Raw genomic sequence first — 23,626 nt, forward strand, 5'->3', positions numbered from 1 at the left:
AGATGGTTCCGTAGATGTCAATGAAGTTACAGTTCTCCCCGGGGACGCTCTGCTGAACAATGCAGACAAAGTTTTAAAATGCATTTTAGTGCTTTCATAGACAAAACCTAATTGCGTGTAATTGCATTGTTTCCCCTCCCCTGCCACCGATTTGAGACCTACATCCCTGAGGTCCTTCTGTCTCTACTGGTTTCAATCCTGATATGTCTTCCACCTCCGCCCTTCCCCCCTCTCCCCTCCACCCCCCCTCTGTGTCCATCACTCATATCACTTTGCCCACATGCAGCAGGACAGCATGGCAGCTTTCTCATATCCTCAGAATGCTTTGTGCGCACAGCTAAACCTCTCCTCAGACACGCCGATGTGTACAGCAGCATTACTCACACACGCTTTGATCCAAGGTGACAGAGCTCCCCGCCGACCGGCCTCTGTCCTTCCCCACCTCCCAGGGCACTAAGTGTCATCATGGTGGCGACAGCGTTCCAAAAAAACCCTTTTGTTAAAGACAAACTGTCTCCTTACACACTGTAGTGACACACTGCACTGTTGTTGTTGCGAGGGTGCATCCTTTTCCTGCACACCTGCCTGTGAGACCAACATGAAGGAGCTTAAATCTGCCATATTGATCAACCTGGACGGAGTCAAAAGGGGCCGTGAGTGCAATTTGCTTTGGCGTTCCTGGAGACGTTGTTGCCGCTCTGCCACCTTCGTGCCGCTCCTGCCGGTTGTGTAAGACAGCCCTTTCCTTTCTAATCCCTCCTCTGGATCCTGCGTTTGAAAGAGGTCACCGCCGTGTCGACCTCAGGCTCATCCCTCGTCCTCCTCCTCCTCCTCCTCCTTTTCCTCCATCTAATCTGGAACTCAATTTCATTTCATTCTAGGCGCGATGCATCCCAGCTTTGAAAACATGATGCATACCGCCATATCTCCATGACATCAAATCCTGGTGGGCTTTGTGAGTCCGGGGCCGTGCTACGGGTCAAGCGAGATCGCTGTGATAAAGCGTGCACTCACAGCATATAGGGGTTTACACTGTTAACCCTTATATGCATGTAATCATCACCCATAACCCCTGAAGAGATCCATGTGAGCGCTCTGTTGTAGCGACATGATTTCAACCCCAAAGTCTTGATCAAGTGCATCCGTAACAAATAACAAAGCTCTGGAGGCAAATTCATATTCATTCCATAAATCAAACATTGAGTCATCCAATTATTCCAGCTAATTTAAGATGTTCCAGGTAAGAAAGCTTGTCAAGTCACTAAGCAAGACGGTGACCTAGAAAAAGCATAACAGCCTCACACTTCATCAGCGTTTGCGAGTGTGTGAGAGCACGGCGGAGTGTGTGTTTATGTGCTGATGCATGTGTGATCGTGCTGATTCTTGTTGTGCTTTCTCTTGCCACATCTGCGAGTCTTTCTTGGCACATCCAGAGCTGCACTTTCAGAGACCTTCCAACAATAACAAACAAAACCAAGCCGAAAAGGACACACTCTCGACGGGATGTTTGTGCGTGTGTGTGTGTGTGTGTGTGTGTATACAGAGACGAAGACGGCGTGCCAGAGAAGAGGAACGATCGGCCGGGCTCTGCTGATGTTGCTGAGTAAGCACGGTGCACACCTATCGCCTCGCCTCGACCCGCTCGCTCTCCAACGCCCGACGCAAAAGAGATATTTCACGCGGTAAACAATCTCCAGTCCTTGAACAGCGTTTGTGACAGAGCCAATGTGAGTTATTGGCGAAACCTTCGGAGGATGGTGTATTGATTTTATGACAGGGTTGGATGTAGTAGCGCCTTTCCCGAACATGACAGGGCCCCGTGCATGCTAATGAAGCCCGGGGGTCTGTGTTGATACGGCCCGCTGACCTTTGTAAGATAAGAGGTCAATCACAGGCCTCGTTAGCTCGGCGGATTACTAAGAATGTGGCAGTAAATAGTCTTTCCTTTGAGATATTGTCAATTTTGTGCAGTGATGTTGTTTTAAGCTTCTATAATTTTTCTGGAAGTGCAGCGGTCATGTTGGACAACAATCAAAACACGGATGAGATTGTCGTCGGAATGTGCGTAGGAATGTCGTGATCGCCTCGTCCGTGCGAGGGGAAATTAAGTGGAGTCGACGACGGCGAACTCCAGTGGGTTCCATCAAAATTCAAAGGGAGATCATTAATCTGGAGCTCTCCTCGACTCTAAATCTACATAAACAAATACATGTAAATGCACAGCGGAGGAAGAGGAAGGCTCTGCGCCTGCGGCCCCTGACTGAAGTGATTGCTTTCTTAATTTATTTGGACACCCAACGCGTGATCCTGCCTGGCGTTCATCCATTACGGTAATGAAGTCACCAGGCAATGGACAAAGACACGCCGTCTCCTTGAACCATCTCCAGCCGCGACGCACTCCTTTCTTCATCCGCCCCTCGTGTATCGATAACTCTTCCTACATGTGTGCGTCCGTGTATTCATCCGTCTGCTGCTGGTTATCATGTTCAGAAAAGACGATTGATTGCCTCACACACACACACACACACACACATGCTGCGTGGAGGGACGAGTGTAGTCTGTGGCCCAGTTTGGTGGAGAATTGATTACGGCTGCTCATTGGTTCCGGTGGGCAGCAGTTTATCTATCAAGCGGTTGTGTTCCAGTGGACCTGACAGAGCTGTGGCAGGTGTGAAGGTCGACGCCGGAGCCATATTTTAATCAAAGGACCAAAGGAGCTAAAAATAAAGCTGCCCAGCAGGTGCCGGCAAGAGACTGAAGGAGATGTGAAAAGGCTGGGTGGCGTACGCGTCTTAATTATCACGCATACACACACTGGGGGTTGTTGCCACCGCGTAAATGTCAGTCGGACAGAATTGTTCTCAGAACGGCAACGCTGGAGCTTTGTGCTGCTCTGCACCTGGAGCCTCAGTTTGGGTCCCAGAGTGACAGCGGAAATGACACAATGGCACCACTTTAACAAAGCTCGGGATTCAAAACCCAGCAAGTGTTCTGATTGCATTGCGTGGGTGTGTGTGTGTGTGTGTCGCTCTTGTGCATTGGTATTATACTGACTCTACGCGTTATGCAGCACTGCAATATCTAATATAAAACTGCTGCACTGAAACATTCACAGTGTCAAAAAGATCAATAAACTCTAGAGAGAGGGAGAGACTGTGTATGTGTGTGTGTGTGTGTGTGTGTGTGTGTGTGTGTGTGTGTGTGAGAGAGAGGGAGAGAGTCGGGGCTCTTTTTGTTTAAGAATTCTTTATTGTGTTGACTTGGTTTCATCATCATTATGCAAAGAAAGACGTAGGAAAGAACAAAAGTAAGTATTGGTTGGATAAAACAAAGTATGAGTAATTGTAACAAATGTGCAATAATGATACATATTTAATTTCTACTACTTAACATCGCTGGTCTCTTTATGTTTGACTCATAAACCTGTGATCAGGCGCTGCAATCAGAAAGTATTGATTTTTTCAGAGTCAAAACCGGATCAATTTGTCTGATCAGAGGAATAGATCAATACCCAGCACGACCGCATGCTTACAGTAGGTGTGTATCATGCACAGCGGGGATCTGAAATCAACCCTAACACACACAGAAGCTGAATATAGACGAATAAAGCTCACACACACCAACCAGGGGGGGTTTAATGATGACATGAAGACAACAAGTGCACACAATTATCCAGACAAGCACACTGTGGCAAAGGTCACTATCAGCTGGAAACCCTTTTTCTTGCAAGCTCTCCTGCGCCCCCTGCTGGTGGATTCCTCTCCATTCAAGAGGGGGAGATAGTAAACAGTGTTGTCATGCTGCCAGTGTAATATGTAAAACATGAGTAGAGTGTGTGTGATACATCTCCACCCCTGCTCCCCCCATTGCCATCTGGTACACGGGAACGATCTAACTCTCCAACTGTACCGCGACACGCCACTGTTAAATCTTTACATTAACAATTCATTCAGTTGCCCGGGAGCGTCGAAGGACAAATGGCTGCTCTAATTTTTTACAAACGCTATTAAATCAGCAGGAGGGAAAAAGGGAGAGGAGATGGAAACTTTCACTTCAGTTTTGGGTCAGTCTCAGAGTCAGGTATAGAAATAGCAGAGGAAGAAGAGGAGGAAGAGGAATAGAAAAGAGATGTACCATAACAGCCATAGATGCCTTTGTGCCCTATAAACGTTCTGTGCCAAGAACTCGCTTTGTCTGTGAGAGCGAAGACCAGATGTAAAGGGATGAAAGAGATTGCCGCAAGACAGGAACCCGTGCAAAACGAATCCATTCGATCAAGATTGCCTCTGTGATTTACCAGCGTGCAGGGACCGTTTTGACATCGCCTGGTCGCTGCCCCACGCTTGACCTCTCCATCACTGCCGGGCGGCGGGAGCAGACGGTCCTCCGTTTGAAACTTGGAACCTTTTGCTCCATTTGCTCTTTGTAGCATACAGTGCAACGCTGTGTGTCCACCCTTCTGTTCCTGTGCTCAGATTGCCATGTTATGTCATAAAAATCTCATTAAAATGTCAAATTTGTCCATTTCTGATGTGATATAGGGGTCTGAAACTGAGCGTGGATGTTCTGGTGTTTGTATTGTCCTTGGAAAATTCCCGATGATTTGTTTTGCTGGGTGACAGATTGAAATGATTTGATAGAAACGGACAGACGACTCAGAGCATGTATACACACACACACACACACACACGTGCGCGCACACACACACACGTGCGCACGCATGCACACACACACACACACACACAGACACACACACAGACACACGTTCAGCTTACATATTGCTTGTGTTTGTTGTTGATATTTCTCTAATTTCTTACTCATTACTCCCTGTATCAACCTTGTGTCCAGTATGTTTCTTGCACACGTGGGAATCAGAGACACACACACACACACACACATGACCGCAGATGGACCTTTACTCCTCACAACATTGATTCGATCTGAAAGGAGATTGTTGCGTTCCCTGAACTTGCCAGAAATCCTGACCCTGCTCAAATAATAACTGAGTTTGCATGAAATGAGGCCGAAACAAAAGCTCAAACGGTCAACATGAAGTTCAGCGTAACATCTTCAGGCTTCAGGACCATAAGATAGGGAGAAATGTCCACTTTTAGCTGCTGTTCAGTCTCATTATTAAACCTCCTGCATCCTGTTTCTAAACAGATACATCTTGTAGCCGTGCTATCAATTCTCCTTTCTATAAATAAACATTCTGAACAAAGCCTTTTAGTGTAACGAGCATCTGCTTTTGATGCACGGAGCTCTTATTCTGCATGTGAACGTAGTTACAGTAACACCGCGAGGGAAATGCTTCACTCCCAGGGCATTTGACCCGTGTGAGCCTTCCAGCAGCCAGAGACATAATTTGTTTACAACTGTTTAATACATCACAAGTTACAATCATTTGGTCTGTTGCAGTGTTCCGTAACATAAAATGATAATCATGTGAAAGGCCTCCAGCAGGATCGCTTAGTTTCCAACCAGGGAGTTTCGAAATTCCTACCCCACACTGATTGGGACTTCTCCAAACCTCATGTTTGATATGATAGGATAACACAGCTTTCATACTGAGGAACGCCGTGTACAGTTTGGTGCACGCATCATTAACTCGACCTGATAGGATTTCATTCGAAGGAGACTCAAACCTTTATCTTTATTGCTGTAAGTGGGAGTGGCAGTTTTAATAATGAGCCAGATGCTGTTTTCTCTCAGTATGATGCTTAAACTCATTAAATAGATCAGATTTCTAATATAAAGTTTTACTCGGGATGAATTTGAAGCACCAAGACAACTTTTGAGTGAGTTACATGTATAGATTTATGTTTGAATCCTTTACTCCTCTGGACATTCTGAGCGTATTATGAGAGTGACTGCAGCACTACGCAACACGTTTATGCTTCATTCCAGTTTATTTGTTGAGCCCAGTTTAACATACAGCGTCTCAAAGGGCGACGGGTTCCCAGCTCAGCCTGATGCTCTCTGAGAGGACGAGGGGGAAAAGAGGAAGAACCCCTTGGGACAAGCAATTCAAAGTTCAAAGAGATATTCCCAGGTGCCATAGGCGGCAAGACATCAATTACAAAGAGACAAAAGAGAATAAAACAGGAAAATAAGATGAATCCGACACAATCCACAAGTCCTCAAAGTCTTTAAATCGTGATAGAATATACAGAAGATTTGTGCGTTTTGTAAGCTTGTGATCAATGTGAGGAAGTATCTTTGTCTTAGAGAAAACATTAAACTCACTCTGTGCAGAATCATACTCAATACTAAGGTCCTGTTTTCTTGTTTGTGGTATCATAAATCATAAATTGCATGACAACAAAAGTAATATTCACTCCTCTCATAGCTGCTATTGATCAATCTGACTGACAAGCATCTGCTTTCAATGCAAAGCTCTTATTGAACACAATTACAGGGCCACACTGGGAGAAATAATTCACTTCCACGGTGTGTGTGTGTGTGTGTGTGTGTGTGTGTGTGTGTGTGTGTGTGTGTGTGTGTCTGTGTGTGTGTGTGCGTGCGTGTAAATGTGTGCGTGTGTGTGTGTAAAAAAAGTTGTTTATATGTTTATGTTTATGTATATGTTTATATGTTTTATTATTTCTCTGAAATTCCATTCTAAAAGTGTGTGTTGAGATCTTCTGATGTGTTGAATATTGTTTCCTCCAAACACAAACTGTGTATGTGTGTTAGGGTGGCCGGACAGTCCGGCTTTTCAATGCCCTGTTCGGCCCTGTCCCCAAATGACTGAAGCACTTTAGAAATGCTATACTTTTTGAGCAGTTGAATGTAAATGTTGTTTTCTTTACAATCTCCTTTGTTGTTAACATAAAAGGTTATTTATGCTTTTCAAAAAAGCTTTTTTTTATTATTATATATGTTACCTGTTATTTGTTTTCTACATTTGAGTCCACACATGTTATGCTTTGTGGCACAAAAGATTCATCTCAGTGCTCAGTTTTTGAACACCTCAATGTATTGAACAAATTCAAATACTGTGAACAAACACTTTTTGACTTTTCATTAATATTTTTTCCTATTCAGCTACACAAACATCTTCAAACCACACAAAATTGTATTGTAAATGAGAGTATACCAGAGTCCTATGTACACCATGGTAATTTATTGATATACCGCATAATGTCCTCCTTTTTAGTGTTATGGAAATGGTCACCCTAATGTGTGTGTGTGTGTGTGTGTGTGTGTGTGTGTGTGTGTGTGTGTGTGTGTGTGTGTGTGTGTGTGTGTGTGTGAACAAAAAAAGGGCAGCTATTCCACGGGAGATCAGCAGAGGGAAATCTAACACACTTTCCTTCCCAAGCCCGAGACAATAAAAACAAGGCGAAGCCCACAGACGGCAGGCAGGCAGCAGGCAGCATCTCGGCTCCATTCCCGAAGATGCGTGCGGGTCCGCAGCCGGGGACACACTCGGACACACGGCCGCCGATGTGGGAGTAGAAGATGTAGTCGCAAGGATGCCGGCCAGCTTCATCATCCCCCGTTTGCTCCTCTTCGCCTCCGTGTGCGCGGTTTGGGAGGCGCTCGGCAAATCTCTTCCAGACCAGGGAGCGTTCGGTAAGCTCCGCCATACGGGGATGCAGCAGCAGCACAATGACGAGATGGGAGTGGTTGATCGTTTTTTTTATGGCTTTTGTCGACAAAAGCGCCCGATTCTCGCCCTAAAAAAACACGCGTGGATTAGATTCTGAAAAGGGGGGTGAATAAAAGGCGTAATCTGTTGGTTTTGATGGTCATTTTATGGGAAACAATCATTTGATATCCACGGGGGGTTGTTTACTGCCAGGGCCACGCGAGGGTCTGCTGTGGTTTGTACCCGCAGACTGCAGCACATGACACGGACACGGTGTGAAAGCCTTTGTGCTGATACCGTGAACGCAGCATACTAAACCAGTAAGGGCCCGAATCGCTGCCATGAAGGCCAGAGATGTGTGTGTATGTGTGTGTGTATGTGTGTATGTGTGTGAGCCAACAGACAGGCCCGAGAGCATGTGCATTACCGAATGCTCCAGTGTTTATATTACTGAAGCTATGCGGGATGAAGGACATCCTGCTATTACATTCTATTATGTGAAGCACAAGTAGAGTACGCTTCAGCTGAAGTCACTGTATGTGTAGTAAAACATGAAATAATGTCAAGTTGATGTATTGAGTCAGGGTTAAGCATGAATTTAAATCACCAAACATCAAATATCCGTCAAATCTACAGTTTTTAAATCTCCAGTCTGATGTTTAGTGGTTAAACTGTGCATGTGATGAGAAAAAAGGCTAAATCCTCATACTATATCGGATAAAGGATGAAAAATTATGATAACACGCCAGTCCGACACGCCTAAGCGGTGTTACACGCTATCGATGTGGAGGTCTAAATGGGTCCCAGTGAGTGTTTCTGCCCAGTGAACACATTCAGGCTCCTCCAGTCAGATTCCCACACTCTTGATGTGACACTGTGCCACTCAGTATTCTGTCAATGGAGCCTGTTCAAGCAGTTTCAAGTGTGGAGGCTGGATTGAGGAAATCCTCTCCACACTCACACACACACACACACACAAGCAAACCTTTATAGAACCAATTACAGTAATGGCTGATAGCATTTGTATATACTCCCCAGACACGCACGCACACACACACACACACACACACACACAGCTAAACACACCATTAGAGATTCTGATGATTTGTCTCTAAATGGCTGTAGTAGGAATGAATTTATAGCACTCTGTGGATTGTGCCGTGTTAGGAAGCACAACAAGCCTTAAGAGAGTCACTGTGTATCCATGGAAACCTCCCCAGCGTGACCCATATCCGTGCTGTCCAACAAGCAAGACGAGAAAACAAACCAAAGGCCTAAAGATGAAAGAGCAAACATAGCCGTGCTGTGTATTCATGATGGGTGGGTCCCTGGTGACCGCACTGCATCCAATGAGTGTGAAAGATTTGAGTCTATTCTGCTATTGTCTTCTTACTTTGTGGGTCTTTTTTGGAATAAATCAGTGCACAGTTGCTTAATGATGCAGCACTTGAAAGAGAGCCAAGGTTGACTTGATAAATTGAGCTGTTCTCTGGTGTAATTACTGGCCTAATACTGTAATTAGACCATACACACACGGTGTTGCATACAGCTCTGCATTTGATGGATTTTAATCACTTGCAAGGAAGCCAGAAATCTACATGACTTATTGTATATTTATCTACAAATTAAGAAAATGCAAATCCAGGTAATACATTAAACCAAGGGACAAACATTTGCGAGTATTCTCTGCTACGTTGTTACAGAGGTGCAAGTTAAAGTCCAGATCTTCGACAACAGCGACCTTTCACCTTTGGCGGACGCTCAGGTGGAAGTCCATGGGAATCAAACCATCTTGGCTTCCGGTAAGGCAGACGGCGATGGCGTGCTGAGGGTCAGCTTCCTGTACCGGACAGGAACGTGGGTCATCATCGCAGCCTCCAAACATGACTACGTCACCAATTCGGTGCCCTGGCACTCCAGCCGCATTCCCCGTAAGTCACAGTGCTGGGAGAGGAAGCGGTCTTAGTCAGCATGACTTCACGTTCTTTCTCTGATGACTCACCTCCTGCTGCTGGGTCAGACCACTACGTATTGGCGTCTCATATCAGGATTGTTGTTGCCACGCCTCTGAATCCTTCCTTGGTAACCATGGTGTCTCTCCTCTTCTAGTGTATGCGTCGGTCAGCCTGTACCTTCTAGTCCAGAGGCCGGGCACACTCATTCTGTACGACGATGTCCTTCAGGTCCTTTCTGGATCACCAGGTATGACAAATTACCTCACTGCTATGCAAATATGTCGTAGCGCTTCCAGCATCGATTCCGCAGTTTAACATTTAAGATGACCTTGTAGTATTTGCTGCTGCTATCACCATGGCAACCACTGCAGCAGAGAATTTTTATAACAGTTTCGATTACAAATAGACCTCAGTCAAAGTATACTAATGCCAAACTGTATTAAAATGGATTATTTAATGGGAATCTAAGACTGCTTTTGTCTTTATTTGTGTTGCAGGCGCTCGTAACCAGCCCCTGGTGCAGCTTCAGAGGAAATCCCTTCAGCTGTCAACCACCTCCAACTACACAGCTCTGTCTGCTGTGTTGACCACAGCCAGGAGCCAGGATGAAATAGGAGGTTTCCCCTACCTGCTGGGCCAGGAGACCAACAGCTCTGGTCAGAGGAAGTCACAAGTGTTTTCCTAGTGTGACTGACTTAGCATTGTGCAAGTGCTGGCTCATTCCATGGAAAGATGTGGGGCCTGCAACTGAGAGCTATTACTTGTTTGTGTTTAGGTGTAGAAACTGGGTGGACAGACCTGACTGCATTGGCTGTCGTCAGTGTTCAGCTCTATGACAAAGATGGGAACTCGATCCAGGTTTCTGATCCAATCCACGTCTCTGTGCCCCTCCCCACTGACACCCGCAACAGGATTGCCACCAGTGTACCCACCTGGCTTTACCAACCAAAGACAGGTACCAGAGTCATATACACATATAGTATTTTGCCATCCAGTCCTTCCAATAATGCTGCATGAAATACTAATACTGTAATGTGCTTTTCTCCAGGACTGTGGGTCCGGAATGGGACAGGGTACATCAAAAAAGAGGGCACCATGTTCATCTGGAATGTTGTGGTTCCTCAGATGGGTTATTGGTTGGCCGCCTTCCCTTCTTCTTCAGGTACTGTCACTCATCCTGTAACCCGCTGCTGTCGTGTCGTGTAGTGTAGTGTTTCTCTCAAGTGTTCAGTGTTGCTGCTGGGCCAGCAGATGTCCCTGTAGGCTATGTCCCTTAGCAAACTGAATTCAAACTCTAATTCCTCCTTGGTGCAGAAGCCCAGGGGTTGTTGGAGAGTTAGCATTTATCTATAATAATATAAAGAATGCAGTAGCTTCTCAAATATGCAAAGTTTTCCCATGTACCAAGTTAAATCTCATTAAAATCTGTGTTTCATGTTGAACTTTGTCTTGATATGTCTTGCAGGCATGGGTCTGTCTCACCCGGGCTTTAGGGACATCACCACCTATCACACCCTGTTCCTGCTCTCCATCCTGGGTTCATTGGCCCTGCTGGTGCTAATCCTGCTCTGTGTGCTGCTCTACTACTGCAGGTGTGGGGAGCGTAGGCGCAGGTCTCAGTATTGAGCTTCTATTAACAGCAATAACAGCAAGATTATTTGATTTTGCAATAACAAAATTAATAAATCTAGGTCAATGTGGGTTCTTTCAGTGATGCATGATTCCTGCTGAATCACTGAATAGATGATTGTCTTTTCTATTTTCTGACCCTCTTTCTTTTTACTTTTCAGGAGGAAGTGTTTGAAACCCCGCCGCCAGCAAGGGAAACCCCACACCTCCAATTTGAATGGCGCCAAAAGAGACCAGGGCACATCCACGTCTCGTCTAAATCTTATTTGTGGAGGGCACGCTGAATCAGGACCCTCTAATGACACATGCAAAGCTGAAATGTCCCCATCTCGAGACTACCAAAGCTCAAGAGAAGACTTAACTAAACATGTCCCAGCTCATATGCTGCGACATTCAAAGGGGAAAAGTGCTTCAGGTCCTCAGAGGGGTGAAAGTTTCCCCATGAAGGTGACACGTGCCACAGAGACCAACAACTTAGACAACCCTTTGCTGCATGAAGACTACAACCGAAGCTACAGCCCCATGGAAAATAAGGAGTCTGACTATCACAGACACCACAGTGCCAACGACAATCGAGGATACGCCTCCGATCCTCCGTCTCCACCTCGATTCCAAGGTTATGTGCCAAACCAATCTGACAAACCCCCAGAATATTCTGCCGCCGCAGCAGACAACCTAGCTAGACCCACCTCCCTCAACACCCAGCCGGGTCAGATCATCTTCTGCAGCTCCATTGACCAGATGAAGGAGAACATGTACCGGAGCATGGTGCCAACTCTGGTCATTCCGGCCCACTACATGCGTCTGCCTTCAGAGTTTTCTAATAAAGATGGGAAGGACCAGAAGGAACAAGACAAAGACGGTGCACAGATGGGAGGAGGCCAGCAACATCATCACCACCTCCAGAAACAGGGGCAACAACAGCAACAGCAGCAAAGTGGATCCCAAGGCGACGACTCTGAGGAACCAAGTTGGGCCTCTGACTCCTCTGGTGGGCCTGTGACCATCCCTGTGCTCTTCAATGACTCCACCATGGCCCAGATGAACGGAGAACTGCAGGCTCTGACTGAGAAGAAGCTACTGGAATTGGGTGTGAAACAGCATCCTCGGGCGTGGTTCATCTCCTTGGATGGACGTAACAACGCCCACGTCCGCCATTCCTACATAGATGCTGGCAACGACCTGAGTGGCGGCGGCGGCTTTGCCTGTGGCCTCAGCAGCGCTTCCCTAGGTGTCAACCTTGAACCACATATGGAGGCCCAAGAACGCAAGTCAGGGGCCAGTCGGAAGGGAAAGGATGAACGCTGGGGCACGGGAGGACGGAAGGGACACGGTGTTGGCAGCAGCGGTGGGAAGAATTATTCCAAGTTAGCCTACCCAGACCACAGCGAGCCTAGCAGCAGCGAGGGACGACCGGTGTCACCTGAGGAGAATTCCCTCACCCCTCTTCTGGATGAAGGGCCGTCCTCGCGAGGATCCACCATCCCCAGAAGGGGGCGCAGTCGTGTGAACAGCAGCCGCAGCAGTAACAGCGAGAATCGGCGCGACTCCATGACCAGTCCCGAGGATGATCCAGATGACAAAGATGAGAACAAGAAGAGCCCGTGGCAGAAGATCGAAGACAGGCCTCTCATGGTCTTCCACCCCAGGAAGTAGGCGTCTTGAACTCCACTTACTAAACCCTGGACCTGCAACAATCATTGCAATGGGGAATATGCCCACATCCTATTTGAAAAAGAGTGGAAATCAAAGGCTATAGAATCGATAACAATAAGCACAAACACGCTTCTCTGGTCCACGATCAGGTTGTTGTTTGACTTTGGTGTTTCTGGTGAGGTGCTTTTGCACTTTTTGTTCTTTTCGCTGTCAATTAAACCCATGATTTTCACCACAACGATCTATGTAAGGTAGACTAAAACCTATCCAGTTTATTGTGAATCCTGTCACATACATCACTGAACTAATGTCTGAGCCATTGCATATTACTGACTGTGGAAATAGCCATTTTATAGAGCGAAATATAAGAATAAAGCACTTACTAATGATTTGGTAATGAAGTTTGTCCAGCATTTGGGAAGTGAATGGCATTTTTATAGAGATGATGGGTACTTAGCTGAATGGATTAGGTTTGGTTCCTTGGACTTGTATTCTACATAAAAGGTCCACATAGATGTCTGAACATGTGTACCTTCTTGAGAGTCATGGATGGCAGCGTTAAATGCTTTTTGAACCCCTGTGAATGGTTAGTGCAGGCTATGAAGTCCAACATGCAACTTGCATTGTGCTCATTCAGGGATGTACTTGATTTCCTCTTCCTTCTGTAACTGTGTTCATGTATTGTAATTACCCGTTCAGATAGTAATTATTTGAAATGTTCGGCATCGCGTTCAAGTCTCACTGTCATCTTTCCCGTTAGGTCATGGATTTGTAGTAGTGATTTACACTTCTGCCAAAATGATGCATTTCTGCCTTTCTCCTGTTATTAAGACTTCTTGGCTTGACAGGAATTTCTTCTCTGTGATTTCTGTCGTGTAAATAGATTCCCAGCATTTTGAAAGACAACTTGGTGTAGGAAAAGTTGCATGCATTTGAATGTATGAAATAAGCAGAAGGCACCAAAAGCCCCCACAGTTCTCTGGAGTTCCCTCGAGACACAACCCTCCATTGCCAAGAGACGGATACGTCTAAAGAGATACGGATCCGCAAAAACATCACTTACTTGAAGACCTGTTTATGATTCTGTTGAGATCTCTAAGGGTTGTTTGTAGCCAGGGCCTGGGCCACTTCTCTCCTGTAAGTGCCTTCTTTCACATAGGATTGAGTGATAGGCATGCAGGTCCCTTTTTAAAATGCAGTTAGTGTAAGAGTCATACAGTGTCACCAGAAATTACCCTGTCGAGGTTGACAGGCACTAATAAGCACACTGCATTGTGGTAATGACACACATCATCTGGGGAGCATGCCTGCCAAAATTGATAACAAAATCATCAATTGTACACGGCTATAATGTCCTTAGATTGATTTCTTGAATCTCTCCTTTTTTCCACCAAACTTGTAAATGGTATGAACTTGAACTATATGAGATTTTATGTGTATATGATGTGCATGTAATATGTAGAATAGGGTGTTTTTAATGAAACTTTTCTGAAATGATCCAGGACGTTTGGCACTAACAAATGATGCACTGAGGCATTATGTGTTGCCAAATTGACTTGGTTGTATCAATATACACTGACTTTCCCTAAATTCACTTCTAACAAAATCCACTTCCGGTCGTAAATGTTTACAATAATAACATACCGACTAACACACACCTGCTGGCACTAGCATCACCACTGCCTATGACAACTGTGAAATCAACTAAATCTTCTAGAAGAAGTGGTTCGTACAACCTCATCGGCTCAGCATACGAAATTCACAGAGGTTTGAATTTGCAGTAGTGCGTCATGGGGAGTGAGAGGCTGATTTTGAAGGAAACACCCCTTGGAAATCATCAAATGCTGTACAAAAAGTCACGCTGACTTGTTAGTCTTTTTCGCCATTTGCTTGCTGTTCATAAGCCTGTGTCAGTAGCCTACAGTACAAATTGAAATGTTATGTCATTCAAAGTTTGAAGAATAAGACTGCACATGGAAGAAGTCCTACTGATTGATCTATTGTGTCCTCTGCTGTAAATGTATTGTTTGGAACACGTATGATATTATGAGTTGTGCAATTGTGGATTTCCTGGCTTGTTTTTTTGTTAACCATGTAGGCTTTTTGTGAAGTTGCGTTAGACGTTTTCAGAAAGTATGAAGTATAACGATACGAGAGGACGCATCAATCGTGCTCAACTATTTCTGCTGGATTTTTGATAGTATGATACTCACCAGGGTCATGGGATTGAGATGTAGGCCTTCATTCTGTGTGATAAATCATTTGCTTCATAAACCCGGTCAGTTGTTTGTAAACTGTAAATTGATTCTTTCTGTACATGATACAAAATACAAATAAATGTGTTCCCACAGTCAAGTCAGTTGTGTGACTTCATCATTTATATTGAAAGTCTACATGCATTTTCACATTATTACGTCTGCCAAAGGGGTTTAACTGTCACCAATCTCTGTTGTTGTTAGAAAGCAAGTGGTATCGGGCACTTTGTTTTTGTTTTTTTAGCAGAATTCCTCAAGATATTAATAATATATCTGTGACAATTGAATATATGGAATATTTGTATCAATTTCTTCATAAGTAATATTATCCCATGATAGATTATCCACTGATCGTACTGGAGAATCACCTTGATATTGGAGCTATATTGTATTTAATGTTGAAACTTTCTTGCTTGTCCACTTGAGTTTTGCTGTGTAATGTGCCTTTAAAGACGGCTCAAAGGTGCACAGTCACATGAGAGTGTGTCATGTGACGGTTCATTGTGTCGCAATATTACTTTTCTGTGCACAGCTGAATGACTGTTAGCGTCATAAAACGGCGTGTGTGTGATGCTTTGGAGAGAAACTGTAACTGCGAGGCAACAATCGCCCTTTCCGTGTTTACTGACCGTGTAAAACTAGCATGTCACCTAGTAGCATCGCTGTTAGCCACCTAGCCTGCTAAGCTAATTTGACTGGGTTGTGATCAGCTTCCTCCACACAACACAGCCTCAACTTGAGCTACAGTCGAAACGTGTAAGTTAATGTTTCGTCGGCAGTGATATGATATTTTTTATGAATTCTGCTCACTTTCCACGATGTTAAACAGTGATTAAATCTTACTTTTGTCTCTTAGGCTCTCAGAGGAGTATGCATTGCTGTTCTACTTTTGAATAACTGACATTTTCTCGTCTACCTCTTCGTCAAGTCGTCTGCTCACAATGGTAAGAGGAGCCACAACTACAAATATAAACATATATATTCGCTTAAATGTGATATACTGGCTGCCATTTTAAGCATTGGAGGGGTTTTGCACCATTTCTTTAGCTGCATAACATTTAGTTGTCTTTTTGTCTTTGTATTCATTTGAGAGGTTTGTAGCTTTGTTGGAACAGCAATAATCAAAGATCACTTAACAAAATTGATCATTGTCACAATTATTCTTATCAGCTACATTCTTCTAATCAGCTTCTAACACAATATAAAGGTAAAAATGGCTGCAAACAAAGGGACAGTGATGCAAACTCATACCAGCAGGTTTCTTGAAAAAGTGTCAGATGTCTCCAAAATGTTTATTAACTAGTGTCACCTAATAGTCAAAACAATATCGTAAGTAAGTAAGTAGACGCCATGCTGACCTACTAACAAGTCGAGTGTATCACCATGTACCGACAAAACAAAGGTTTTTGCTGATTGTGTGTGCTGGAGGAACTTAAGTCACAGCTCATAGCTCACAACATATTTTTAACTCTATTTAACTTTCATACATTGTGATTTTGGGCAGAATGTTGCATAGAGTATGAAATGCCTGAGCCTTACATACACAAAGGTGCCGTAGACTTTGTAGCAAGCGTTTGGGTTTCCTAAGTTCAGAGAGTTTGTTAATCTTGTGTGCATACATTCCTTTGTTATCCTCGTCTGTGATCTTGTGGTCTCAAAAAATTTCCTCTCGCCGAAACCAAGAAGATAAGATACAATTGATTGACTATAGGTCAATGTGGTTTCTTCTAATATTGTCAGAAAACCACATTGCATCATGGTACTGTGCTGTGAACCCCCTGCCCTGTTTGTGTTCAGATGATGCAGGTGGGGATCCTGTGTGTGGCTCTTCTGGGCCTTAGCACGGCACTGATCTGTCCTGATGGTGGCATGTGTGAAGAGAGAAACACCTGCTGTAAGAACCCTTCGGGAGGGTACGGGTGCTGCCCCCTACCAAACGTGAGTGACCACTGAGTCAACTGGTCTCATCTTTACATCTGGATCAAACAACATGTTTTTGTTTGGTGTTGGAGTAAACTTTAGTAACCATTGTCCTCTCTAATGTCTCATCCAGGCTGAGTGCTGTTCAGACCACCTTCACTGCTGCTACGAGGGGACAGTGTGTGATCTGGAGCACAGTAGATGCCTCAATAAAACAGTTTCTCTGCCCTGGGTGATGCGACTTCCTGCCCAACAGGTCAGACTCTCCTACCTTTGCACAACCTGAGATCAGATAGTTTTAGTGTCATCCTCCTGTAGGGCTCCTTAGACCAATATGAAATGTAATGTAAGGTACTTATCAACCTTCCCAGAAAGTGTTTCCTTGAGTACAGCTATTTTATATGCTAATGTAAGAGTTTTGCTATTGGAGAAATGTCAAGGCAATATGGAATTTTTCTTTTCTTTTTGAATGATGACCATGACTTTTGGTATTTTATTTATTTTTTGTCAAAACTACATAAAAAATGCACAACATACTATCACTAGGAAAAAAACCAAAGTAGCATCAGAAAATACACATGTGATCTTGCCATTCAATGTTTTTCCTAACCCGTGTGCTGCGGTCATTCGTATGCATGTGCTGTGATGTTTCTAGCTCAGGGATGGAGTGAAAGCAGTCGTTTGTCCAGATCAGGAGTACGAGTGTCCGGATTTAACCACTTGTTGTCAGATTCCCGACAGCTCCTGGGGCTGCTGTCCATTACCCAAGGTAGCACACGTGAGCTTGCACATCATTGCACACACATGATAAAACACTTTGCAGTTTCATCTTAAGCCACCAACTCGACACAATCTCCCAAAGCGCTCCACACCAAAACACACTTTGCATGACCGACTGGTCACCATTGGATGTGGATTTTATATCTACAATCCAACTGTTTCAATTTTCTTCACTCCATTATGTTTCTGTTGATCTGGTGGCCTGTAGGTGCCCAACATTAAATCAAGTATACAGCCATCATCAATCTTAATACTAAAAATAAATCCTAAACTAAGGTTCACTAAGCTGTCAGCATTGGAGTTGTACTTGCGCTTGTCCCTAATGTGCAAGAAACGGTGCCCTTTACTCAAGAAGGTGTTAATAGGCACAAATGGTCGGCCTCTCTCTACAGGCGGTGTGCTGCGAGGATAAGCTCCACTGTTGTCCCAACGGAACAAAGTGTGATCTTTTGCACTCCAAGTGTCAGTCTGCCACGTCGGAGACCTTTCCCATGCTGGAGAAAGTGCCTGCCCGAAAGAGAAAAGGTGGGGAGAATGAGAACATAAGCAGTGATGATTCATACAAAACAAAATCTATTTTCTGTGTCGGAGAACACCCAAATGTTGACTTTGTTTGATATATATACTGGAGTCTTGCAGTCTGACCGTGTGTATGTGTCCATGCAGATTCTAATGTGCGCTCGGTGACTTGCCCTGGTGGGAAAAGCAGCTGCCCGGACAGTTACACCTGCTGTTTGCAGAACAATGGAGAGTATGGCTGCTGCCCCTTCCCAAAGGTACTGTAGCAAATCCACTGTACGGTAATGTTATTCTCGTTTGTGTCCAGTTTGATGGGGGCTTTAGGTCACAGTTTATTTATAATCACAGTGTTGGAAAATGTTTCATTCATTCATTCAGCAGAAGGACTTCATTTTATAAATCTCTATTTAAGCTAATTCACATATTTCATTCAAACAGAGACTCCTTCTGTTAGAGTCATACTAACATTTATGATTCTGCTTGTGCCCGATGTTTGAAACGTTAACAGGCCGTGTGCTGCAGCGATCATCAGCACTGTTGCCCTGACAAGACGATGTGTGACCTGGATCGTGGCGTCTGCAAATCCGGAGACACGGAATTCCCATTGCAGAAGAAAATCGCTTCTCTCCCCAAAGATGGTAAGCAGATAAACAGTATCTATAAAGAGATGCTTGGTCAAAGATGAAGTACGAAGTATGCTCACTTGATTTTATGAGCCTGGAGTAACATCTTTTATCTTATAAATGTACAAGAAGTTTCACTGATCAAGAAGTTTCACTCTCTTCCTGCCAGTTCAATGTCCAGACAAGAAGTCATCGTGTCCCGATCAGACTACTTGCTGCCACATGGCTAATGGCACATATGGCTGCTGTCCGATGCCTGATGTGAGTATCTTGTTCATCTTAAAACCAAACCAGGAGAAGAAGTACGTAGGGTAGTATCCTGTCTCCTAGCTTCCTTATTTCTGAAGTGATGCTGGCTTGGAGCAGATGAATGCGACCTCAAACGTTAAATTGACGCTCATTACCTTTGGTCTTCCCGCAGGCGGTGTGCTGCTCGGACGAACTCCACTGCTGTCCAGCTGGCACCACGTGCGACCTGACCCACGACACCTGTGTGTCGGCCCGGGGAGAGATGACCATGGCCTTTAAGGTCGCTCATGCTGGAATGCAGCTGCTGGAAAAACAGACCGCAGCTCAGAGCAACATGGATCTCATTGGTGGGGAAAAATCACATCACCAAAAATGTTAAGGTGTCCAGGATCAACTCATGATTTGCGTACATGTTCATTGGCAATCATTTCTGGGTTTTGTCTTTCAGGCAACGCTGTGCCCTGCAATGATACTGTAGCCTGCTCCGATGGCTACACCTGCTGTACAACGCTGATGGGACAATGGGCCTGTTGTCCCCTCCAAGAGGTACAAACATACGAGCAAGTGATTGAGACGGAGAGACAGGTCGTACTAGTCCCTCAGTCACATGGCTCAATCCATATTGTTATGTTTTCAGCTGTTCAATGAGCAGTTCCAGTGTCCACAAATAGCCTCTCTAATGTCTTGTAGTGTAATGGTTGTTCAGTTACAGTCATGCTCTGGATATGTTTTGTCCTGTACTTGTTCTTCAGCATTGTGTAACTGTACTTCATTCTGTTTGCGCCCCGCTCGTAGGCAGTGTGTTGCGAGGACCACGCACACTGCTGTCCACATGGTACCGTCTGTAACTTGGAAGCCTCCACGTGTGATGATTCCTTGGGAAATGCCGTGATGCCCTGGCTGGACAAAGTCCCCGTCATCAGCATCCTACCGAACAAGACCAAGTGTGACGAGTCCATATCGTGCCCCGGTCAATCCACCTGCTGCAAGACCGCCGGTGGAGACTGGGCCTGCTGTCCTCTACACAAGGTACTGTGGAGCTGGAGTACTGCATTCCCACTTCTGAAGTAATGCGCTTGTATGGTGTCCATTATCTGTTTTCTGTGTTGCTCCTAGGCTGTGTGCTGCGACGATCACCTCCACTGCTGCCCTCATGACACAGTCTGTAACCTGGAGACTGAGACCTGCGATGACCCGGCAGGCCTCTTGCTGTCTCTGCCATGGGTGGCAAAGGTGTCCGCTCTGCCCGCAGAGGGCCAGGATGAGAAATGTGACATGCAAACCTTGTGTCCGGGAGGCACCACCTGCTGCAAGATCAGCTCTGACCAGTGGGCGTGCTGTCCCTTACCTCAGGTCAGCGTCTCCTTTAGAGCGGGCGAATGAGTGCAGGGATGGGATGTGTAATGTTTCCATGGTGGTCAATGAGCATTTTAAATACACGTAGCTTCCACACTGCAGTCTTCCATTGAATTTGATTCCATGGAGTCTTTCCTGCTCCCCTCAGGCTGTGTGCTGTGATGATCTTGAGCACTGCTGCCCCAAAGGCTACAAGTGTAACGTGGCCGGGCAGACCTGTGACAAGCCTGGCAGCCTCAGCCTCCCCTGGGTCCACAAGGTTCCTACTTTGCACCGGGTGCCCACCCAGACGGACGCCAGTATATCTCAGGGAGCAAAGAACACGTGTGACCCCCACACCAGCTGCCCCCAGGACTCCACCTGCTGCTTCATGAACAAGGCCCGTAGGTGGGGCTGCTGCCCGGTGCCAGAGGTAAAGCGTGTAGTCTCTAATCAGGATTTCACACTGTGTTGGAAGTGTTTCGGTGGGAATTTCTGAGAATGTTTGAACCTCTCGTCCTCAGGCAGTGTGTTGTAAAGATGGAGACCACTGCTGCCCCAGCGGTCACACCTGCGACCCCCATCGATCTTCTTGTTCAAAGGGCCACCGCGTCATACCGTGGTACACCAAACAGAGCGCTCTGACTGAGCCGGGCACCGTGACAGACGTCAAATGTGACGACAAGACCAGCTGTGCGTCTGGAGCGACCTGCTGCAAGCTGGAAACAGGAGGGTGGGGCTGCTGCCCTCTGGTTAAGGTACGGCACATCACCGGCTGGAGGTTTATCCCTGTTGTTTGCCTTCATATCGGTTGCAAATCCTACTTTCTAATACCACACACTGGGTTAAGAGTTTAAGAAGTTCACTTGTAAACCTAGAAAATCCCTTAAATACCAACCATTGTCCTCTATTGTGTGTGGTTTTCCTTGAGCTCATGGATTGGATTAAATGTCGGTGTGTAATTCTTGATCGGCTGCCAAGGAAACTGAGACTGAGTGACCTGATATTTACTTTGTTTTCACCACAAGAGGAAATGTGCTTTCACCCAGGCAAAGTTAGGAGTTCACCTTAAACGCTCATATCGGCTACTCTGTTTCTGACTCTCTCTCTCTCTCTCTCTCTCTCTCTCTCTTTCTCTCTCACACACACACACACACAGGCGGTGTGCTGTGCGGATTTAGAGCACTGCTGCCCTCAGGGATACACCTGCAACATGCAGACTGAAACATGTGAGAAGAAGCTCCACGGCCTGTTCCTCCACAGCCTCCCCCTGAGCACTGTGGTCCAGCCCGAGCAGAGGGAAGCCAGAGAGGACGAGGACGTACCATGTGGCCAGGCGGGGGAGTTCCGCTGCTCCAAGAGGGACACGTGCTGCAAGACCTCAGCCACAGAGTGGGCCTGCTGCCCCTCGCCCAACGTACGTCCAACGCTTCACATGACAATATTCAATCATTTACAAGCAGTTTGTTAAAGAGATCCGTGCTAATTCAATTTGCGAGGGTAACTCCTTTGACTCGCTCCCTCTGGAATGTCGATGATGTGAAGGGCAAGTTGTGTCACATGATGCAAAGCCAATTGTGTAACTTCCTTATCTGCCTTTCCAAGATCAAATGGAAACCTGCTGCATGTTTGGACAACCTGTTCATGGGACAGTGACTGTCTGTTTTTAGTGAAGCTTTAACAAGACAGACAGGCTGTTGAAGCAAACTGTGACTGTGAGGGAGAATGATCAACCACAGCAAACACACAGATGGTAACAGATGATGACACAAAAGCTACATTGTAACCCATTTCCCCTCTTTGCAGGCGGTGTGCTGTGCCGACTCCAAGCACTGCTGTCCCGCCGGATACTCGTGTGACCTGCAGGCCGGAGGCTGCACCCAGCAAAGCCAACCTTTGACCTGGGACTCCTTTTTCGGGGGGTCAGAGAGGAAAACCAGATCCCCCTTGGACTTATAACAAGGTGCACTGATCCTCTCCAACTCCCGGTCCAGTAATAACTCGGTAATCTATAGCACGGAAACATTTTTTTCCTTTTCTTCACTCCACTTCCTGTTTCTGTTGCTCCTGGGACATTTACCATCAATTATAACCGCATGATATGAAGATTATTGGAAGTATTGTGGCCCAGTAAGGAAGCAGTTTGTCTTTTACTCGTTGTTGATCGTGTCACTCGAGGGGGAAGTTGCAATTCAAGCTGATTTTGATGTTTGTGTTTTTTTATTTAATTTCTTTTCGATTCATAAAACGGATTAAGAAACAATCCAAAACAATCCAAGTCTAGTTTTTCCTCCTATAGGTTAATGTAAATGAACTGTGGCTGACTTATAAAAGAATAGTTTGTGCCTTCTTGTATTTCACAGTCAGAGGTGCCGGTCAGTCAGTCATTGTCACTTTTCTACTCTGTATTTACCTTCTGGGAAGTTAAGGGAACAAATCCGTGGAAAAACGATACTTCAGTCCAGAATTCTACGAACCCAGTAAGAGCAAGGTTCAATTGAATGTCATGAAGTAAAAGAATTCAGTCAGTATGCCGCACTGCCTTCCTGTCTGGATTGGAGAGTTGAGCTCTACGCTGGATTGAAAATCTGTCTCACACTTTTGAAGGTCGGAGGAGTAGTACTTGGAATTTTGAAGATTCATTTACCCAAAGTACTCGATTCATTCCAGGTAGACCCATGAGATGAACATGAGACACATGTATGTATTTACCTTTCATGTTTGCTCCACATAGCCATTGTTTAGAAAATGGATTTAGCTCATTCATAGATTTTTTTTTTTTTTATTATTATTTTCTGCTGTGATTATATTGACGTGTTTAATTTGTTTTCACTCAGTTGCAGAGGCGATTGAGGACTTGTGAATGAAATAAAAGAATCTGCCTGGTCTGATGTGATAAACGACCCCCGTGAGGTCATCCATAAAGTTTTATCGGTGGACAGGATGTGCACACGATCTCCAGGGACGAGCCCACGCACTCCTCCCCCCCCCCCTCCCCCCCATGGTGTATCGTCTTACCACGCCCCCGCCGACCTCTCTCCAGTTCCCTCGTCATCAAAAAAGTTGTTATGACGACCCCGAGTATATACAAGAAAGGAAGACCTGTAGGCC

At 45.4% G+C, this 23,626-nt stretch overlaps 2 protein-coding genes across 2 annotated transcripts; both read left to right on the forward strand.

Annotated features, from left to right (window-relative positions):
• Positions 1-7,339: 7,339 nt before the first annotated feature.
• Positions 7,340-13,873, forward strand: fam171a2b (family with sequence similarity 171 member A2b). Its single transcript, XM_076152106.1, has 8 exons — positions 7,340-7,578; positions 9,298-9,525; positions 9,704-9,796; positions 10,047-10,205; positions 10,325-10,504; positions 10,598-10,711; positions 11,015-11,141; positions 11,340-13,873. Exons 1-8 carry the CDS (start codon positions 7,479-7,481, stop codon positions 12,832-12,834), a joined length of 2,496 nt encoding a protein of 831 aa, XP_076008221.1. The 5' UTR covers positions 7,340-7,478; the 3' UTR covers positions 12,835-13,873.
• A 1,700-nt stretch (positions 13,874-15,573) lies between these two features.
• Positions 15,574-23,402, forward strand: grnb (granulin b). The gene is made up of 17 exons (XM_076152018.1): positions 15,574-15,845; positions 15,946-16,033; positions 16,887-17,027; positions 17,143-17,265; positions 17,665-17,778; positions 18,182-18,314; positions 18,456-18,565; positions 18,817-18,946; positions 19,101-19,192; positions 19,353-19,527; positions 19,629-19,726; positions 19,976-20,209; positions 20,297-20,533; positions 20,685-20,948; positions 21,040-21,273; positions 21,675-21,932; positions 22,322-23,402. Exons 2-17 carry the CDS (start codon positions 16,031-16,033, stop codon positions 22,472-22,474), a joined length of 2,499 nt encoding a protein of 832 aa, XP_076008133.1. The 5' UTR covers positions 15,574-15,845; positions 15,946-16,030; the 3' UTR covers positions 22,475-23,402.
• The last annotated feature ends 224 nt before the right edge of the window (positions 23,403-23,626 follow it).

This window comes from Genypterus blacodes, unplaced genomic scaffold, assembly GCF_046128005.1.
Source record: "Genypterus blacodes isolate CSIRO-AG114 ecotype Tasmania unplaced genomic scaffold, CSIRO-AGI_Gbla_v1 ptg000055l_1, whole genome shotgun sequence".
Classification (NCBI taxonomy): Eukaryota; Metazoa; Chordata; class Actinopteri; order Ophidiiformes; family Ophidiidae; genus Genypterus; species Genypterus blacodes.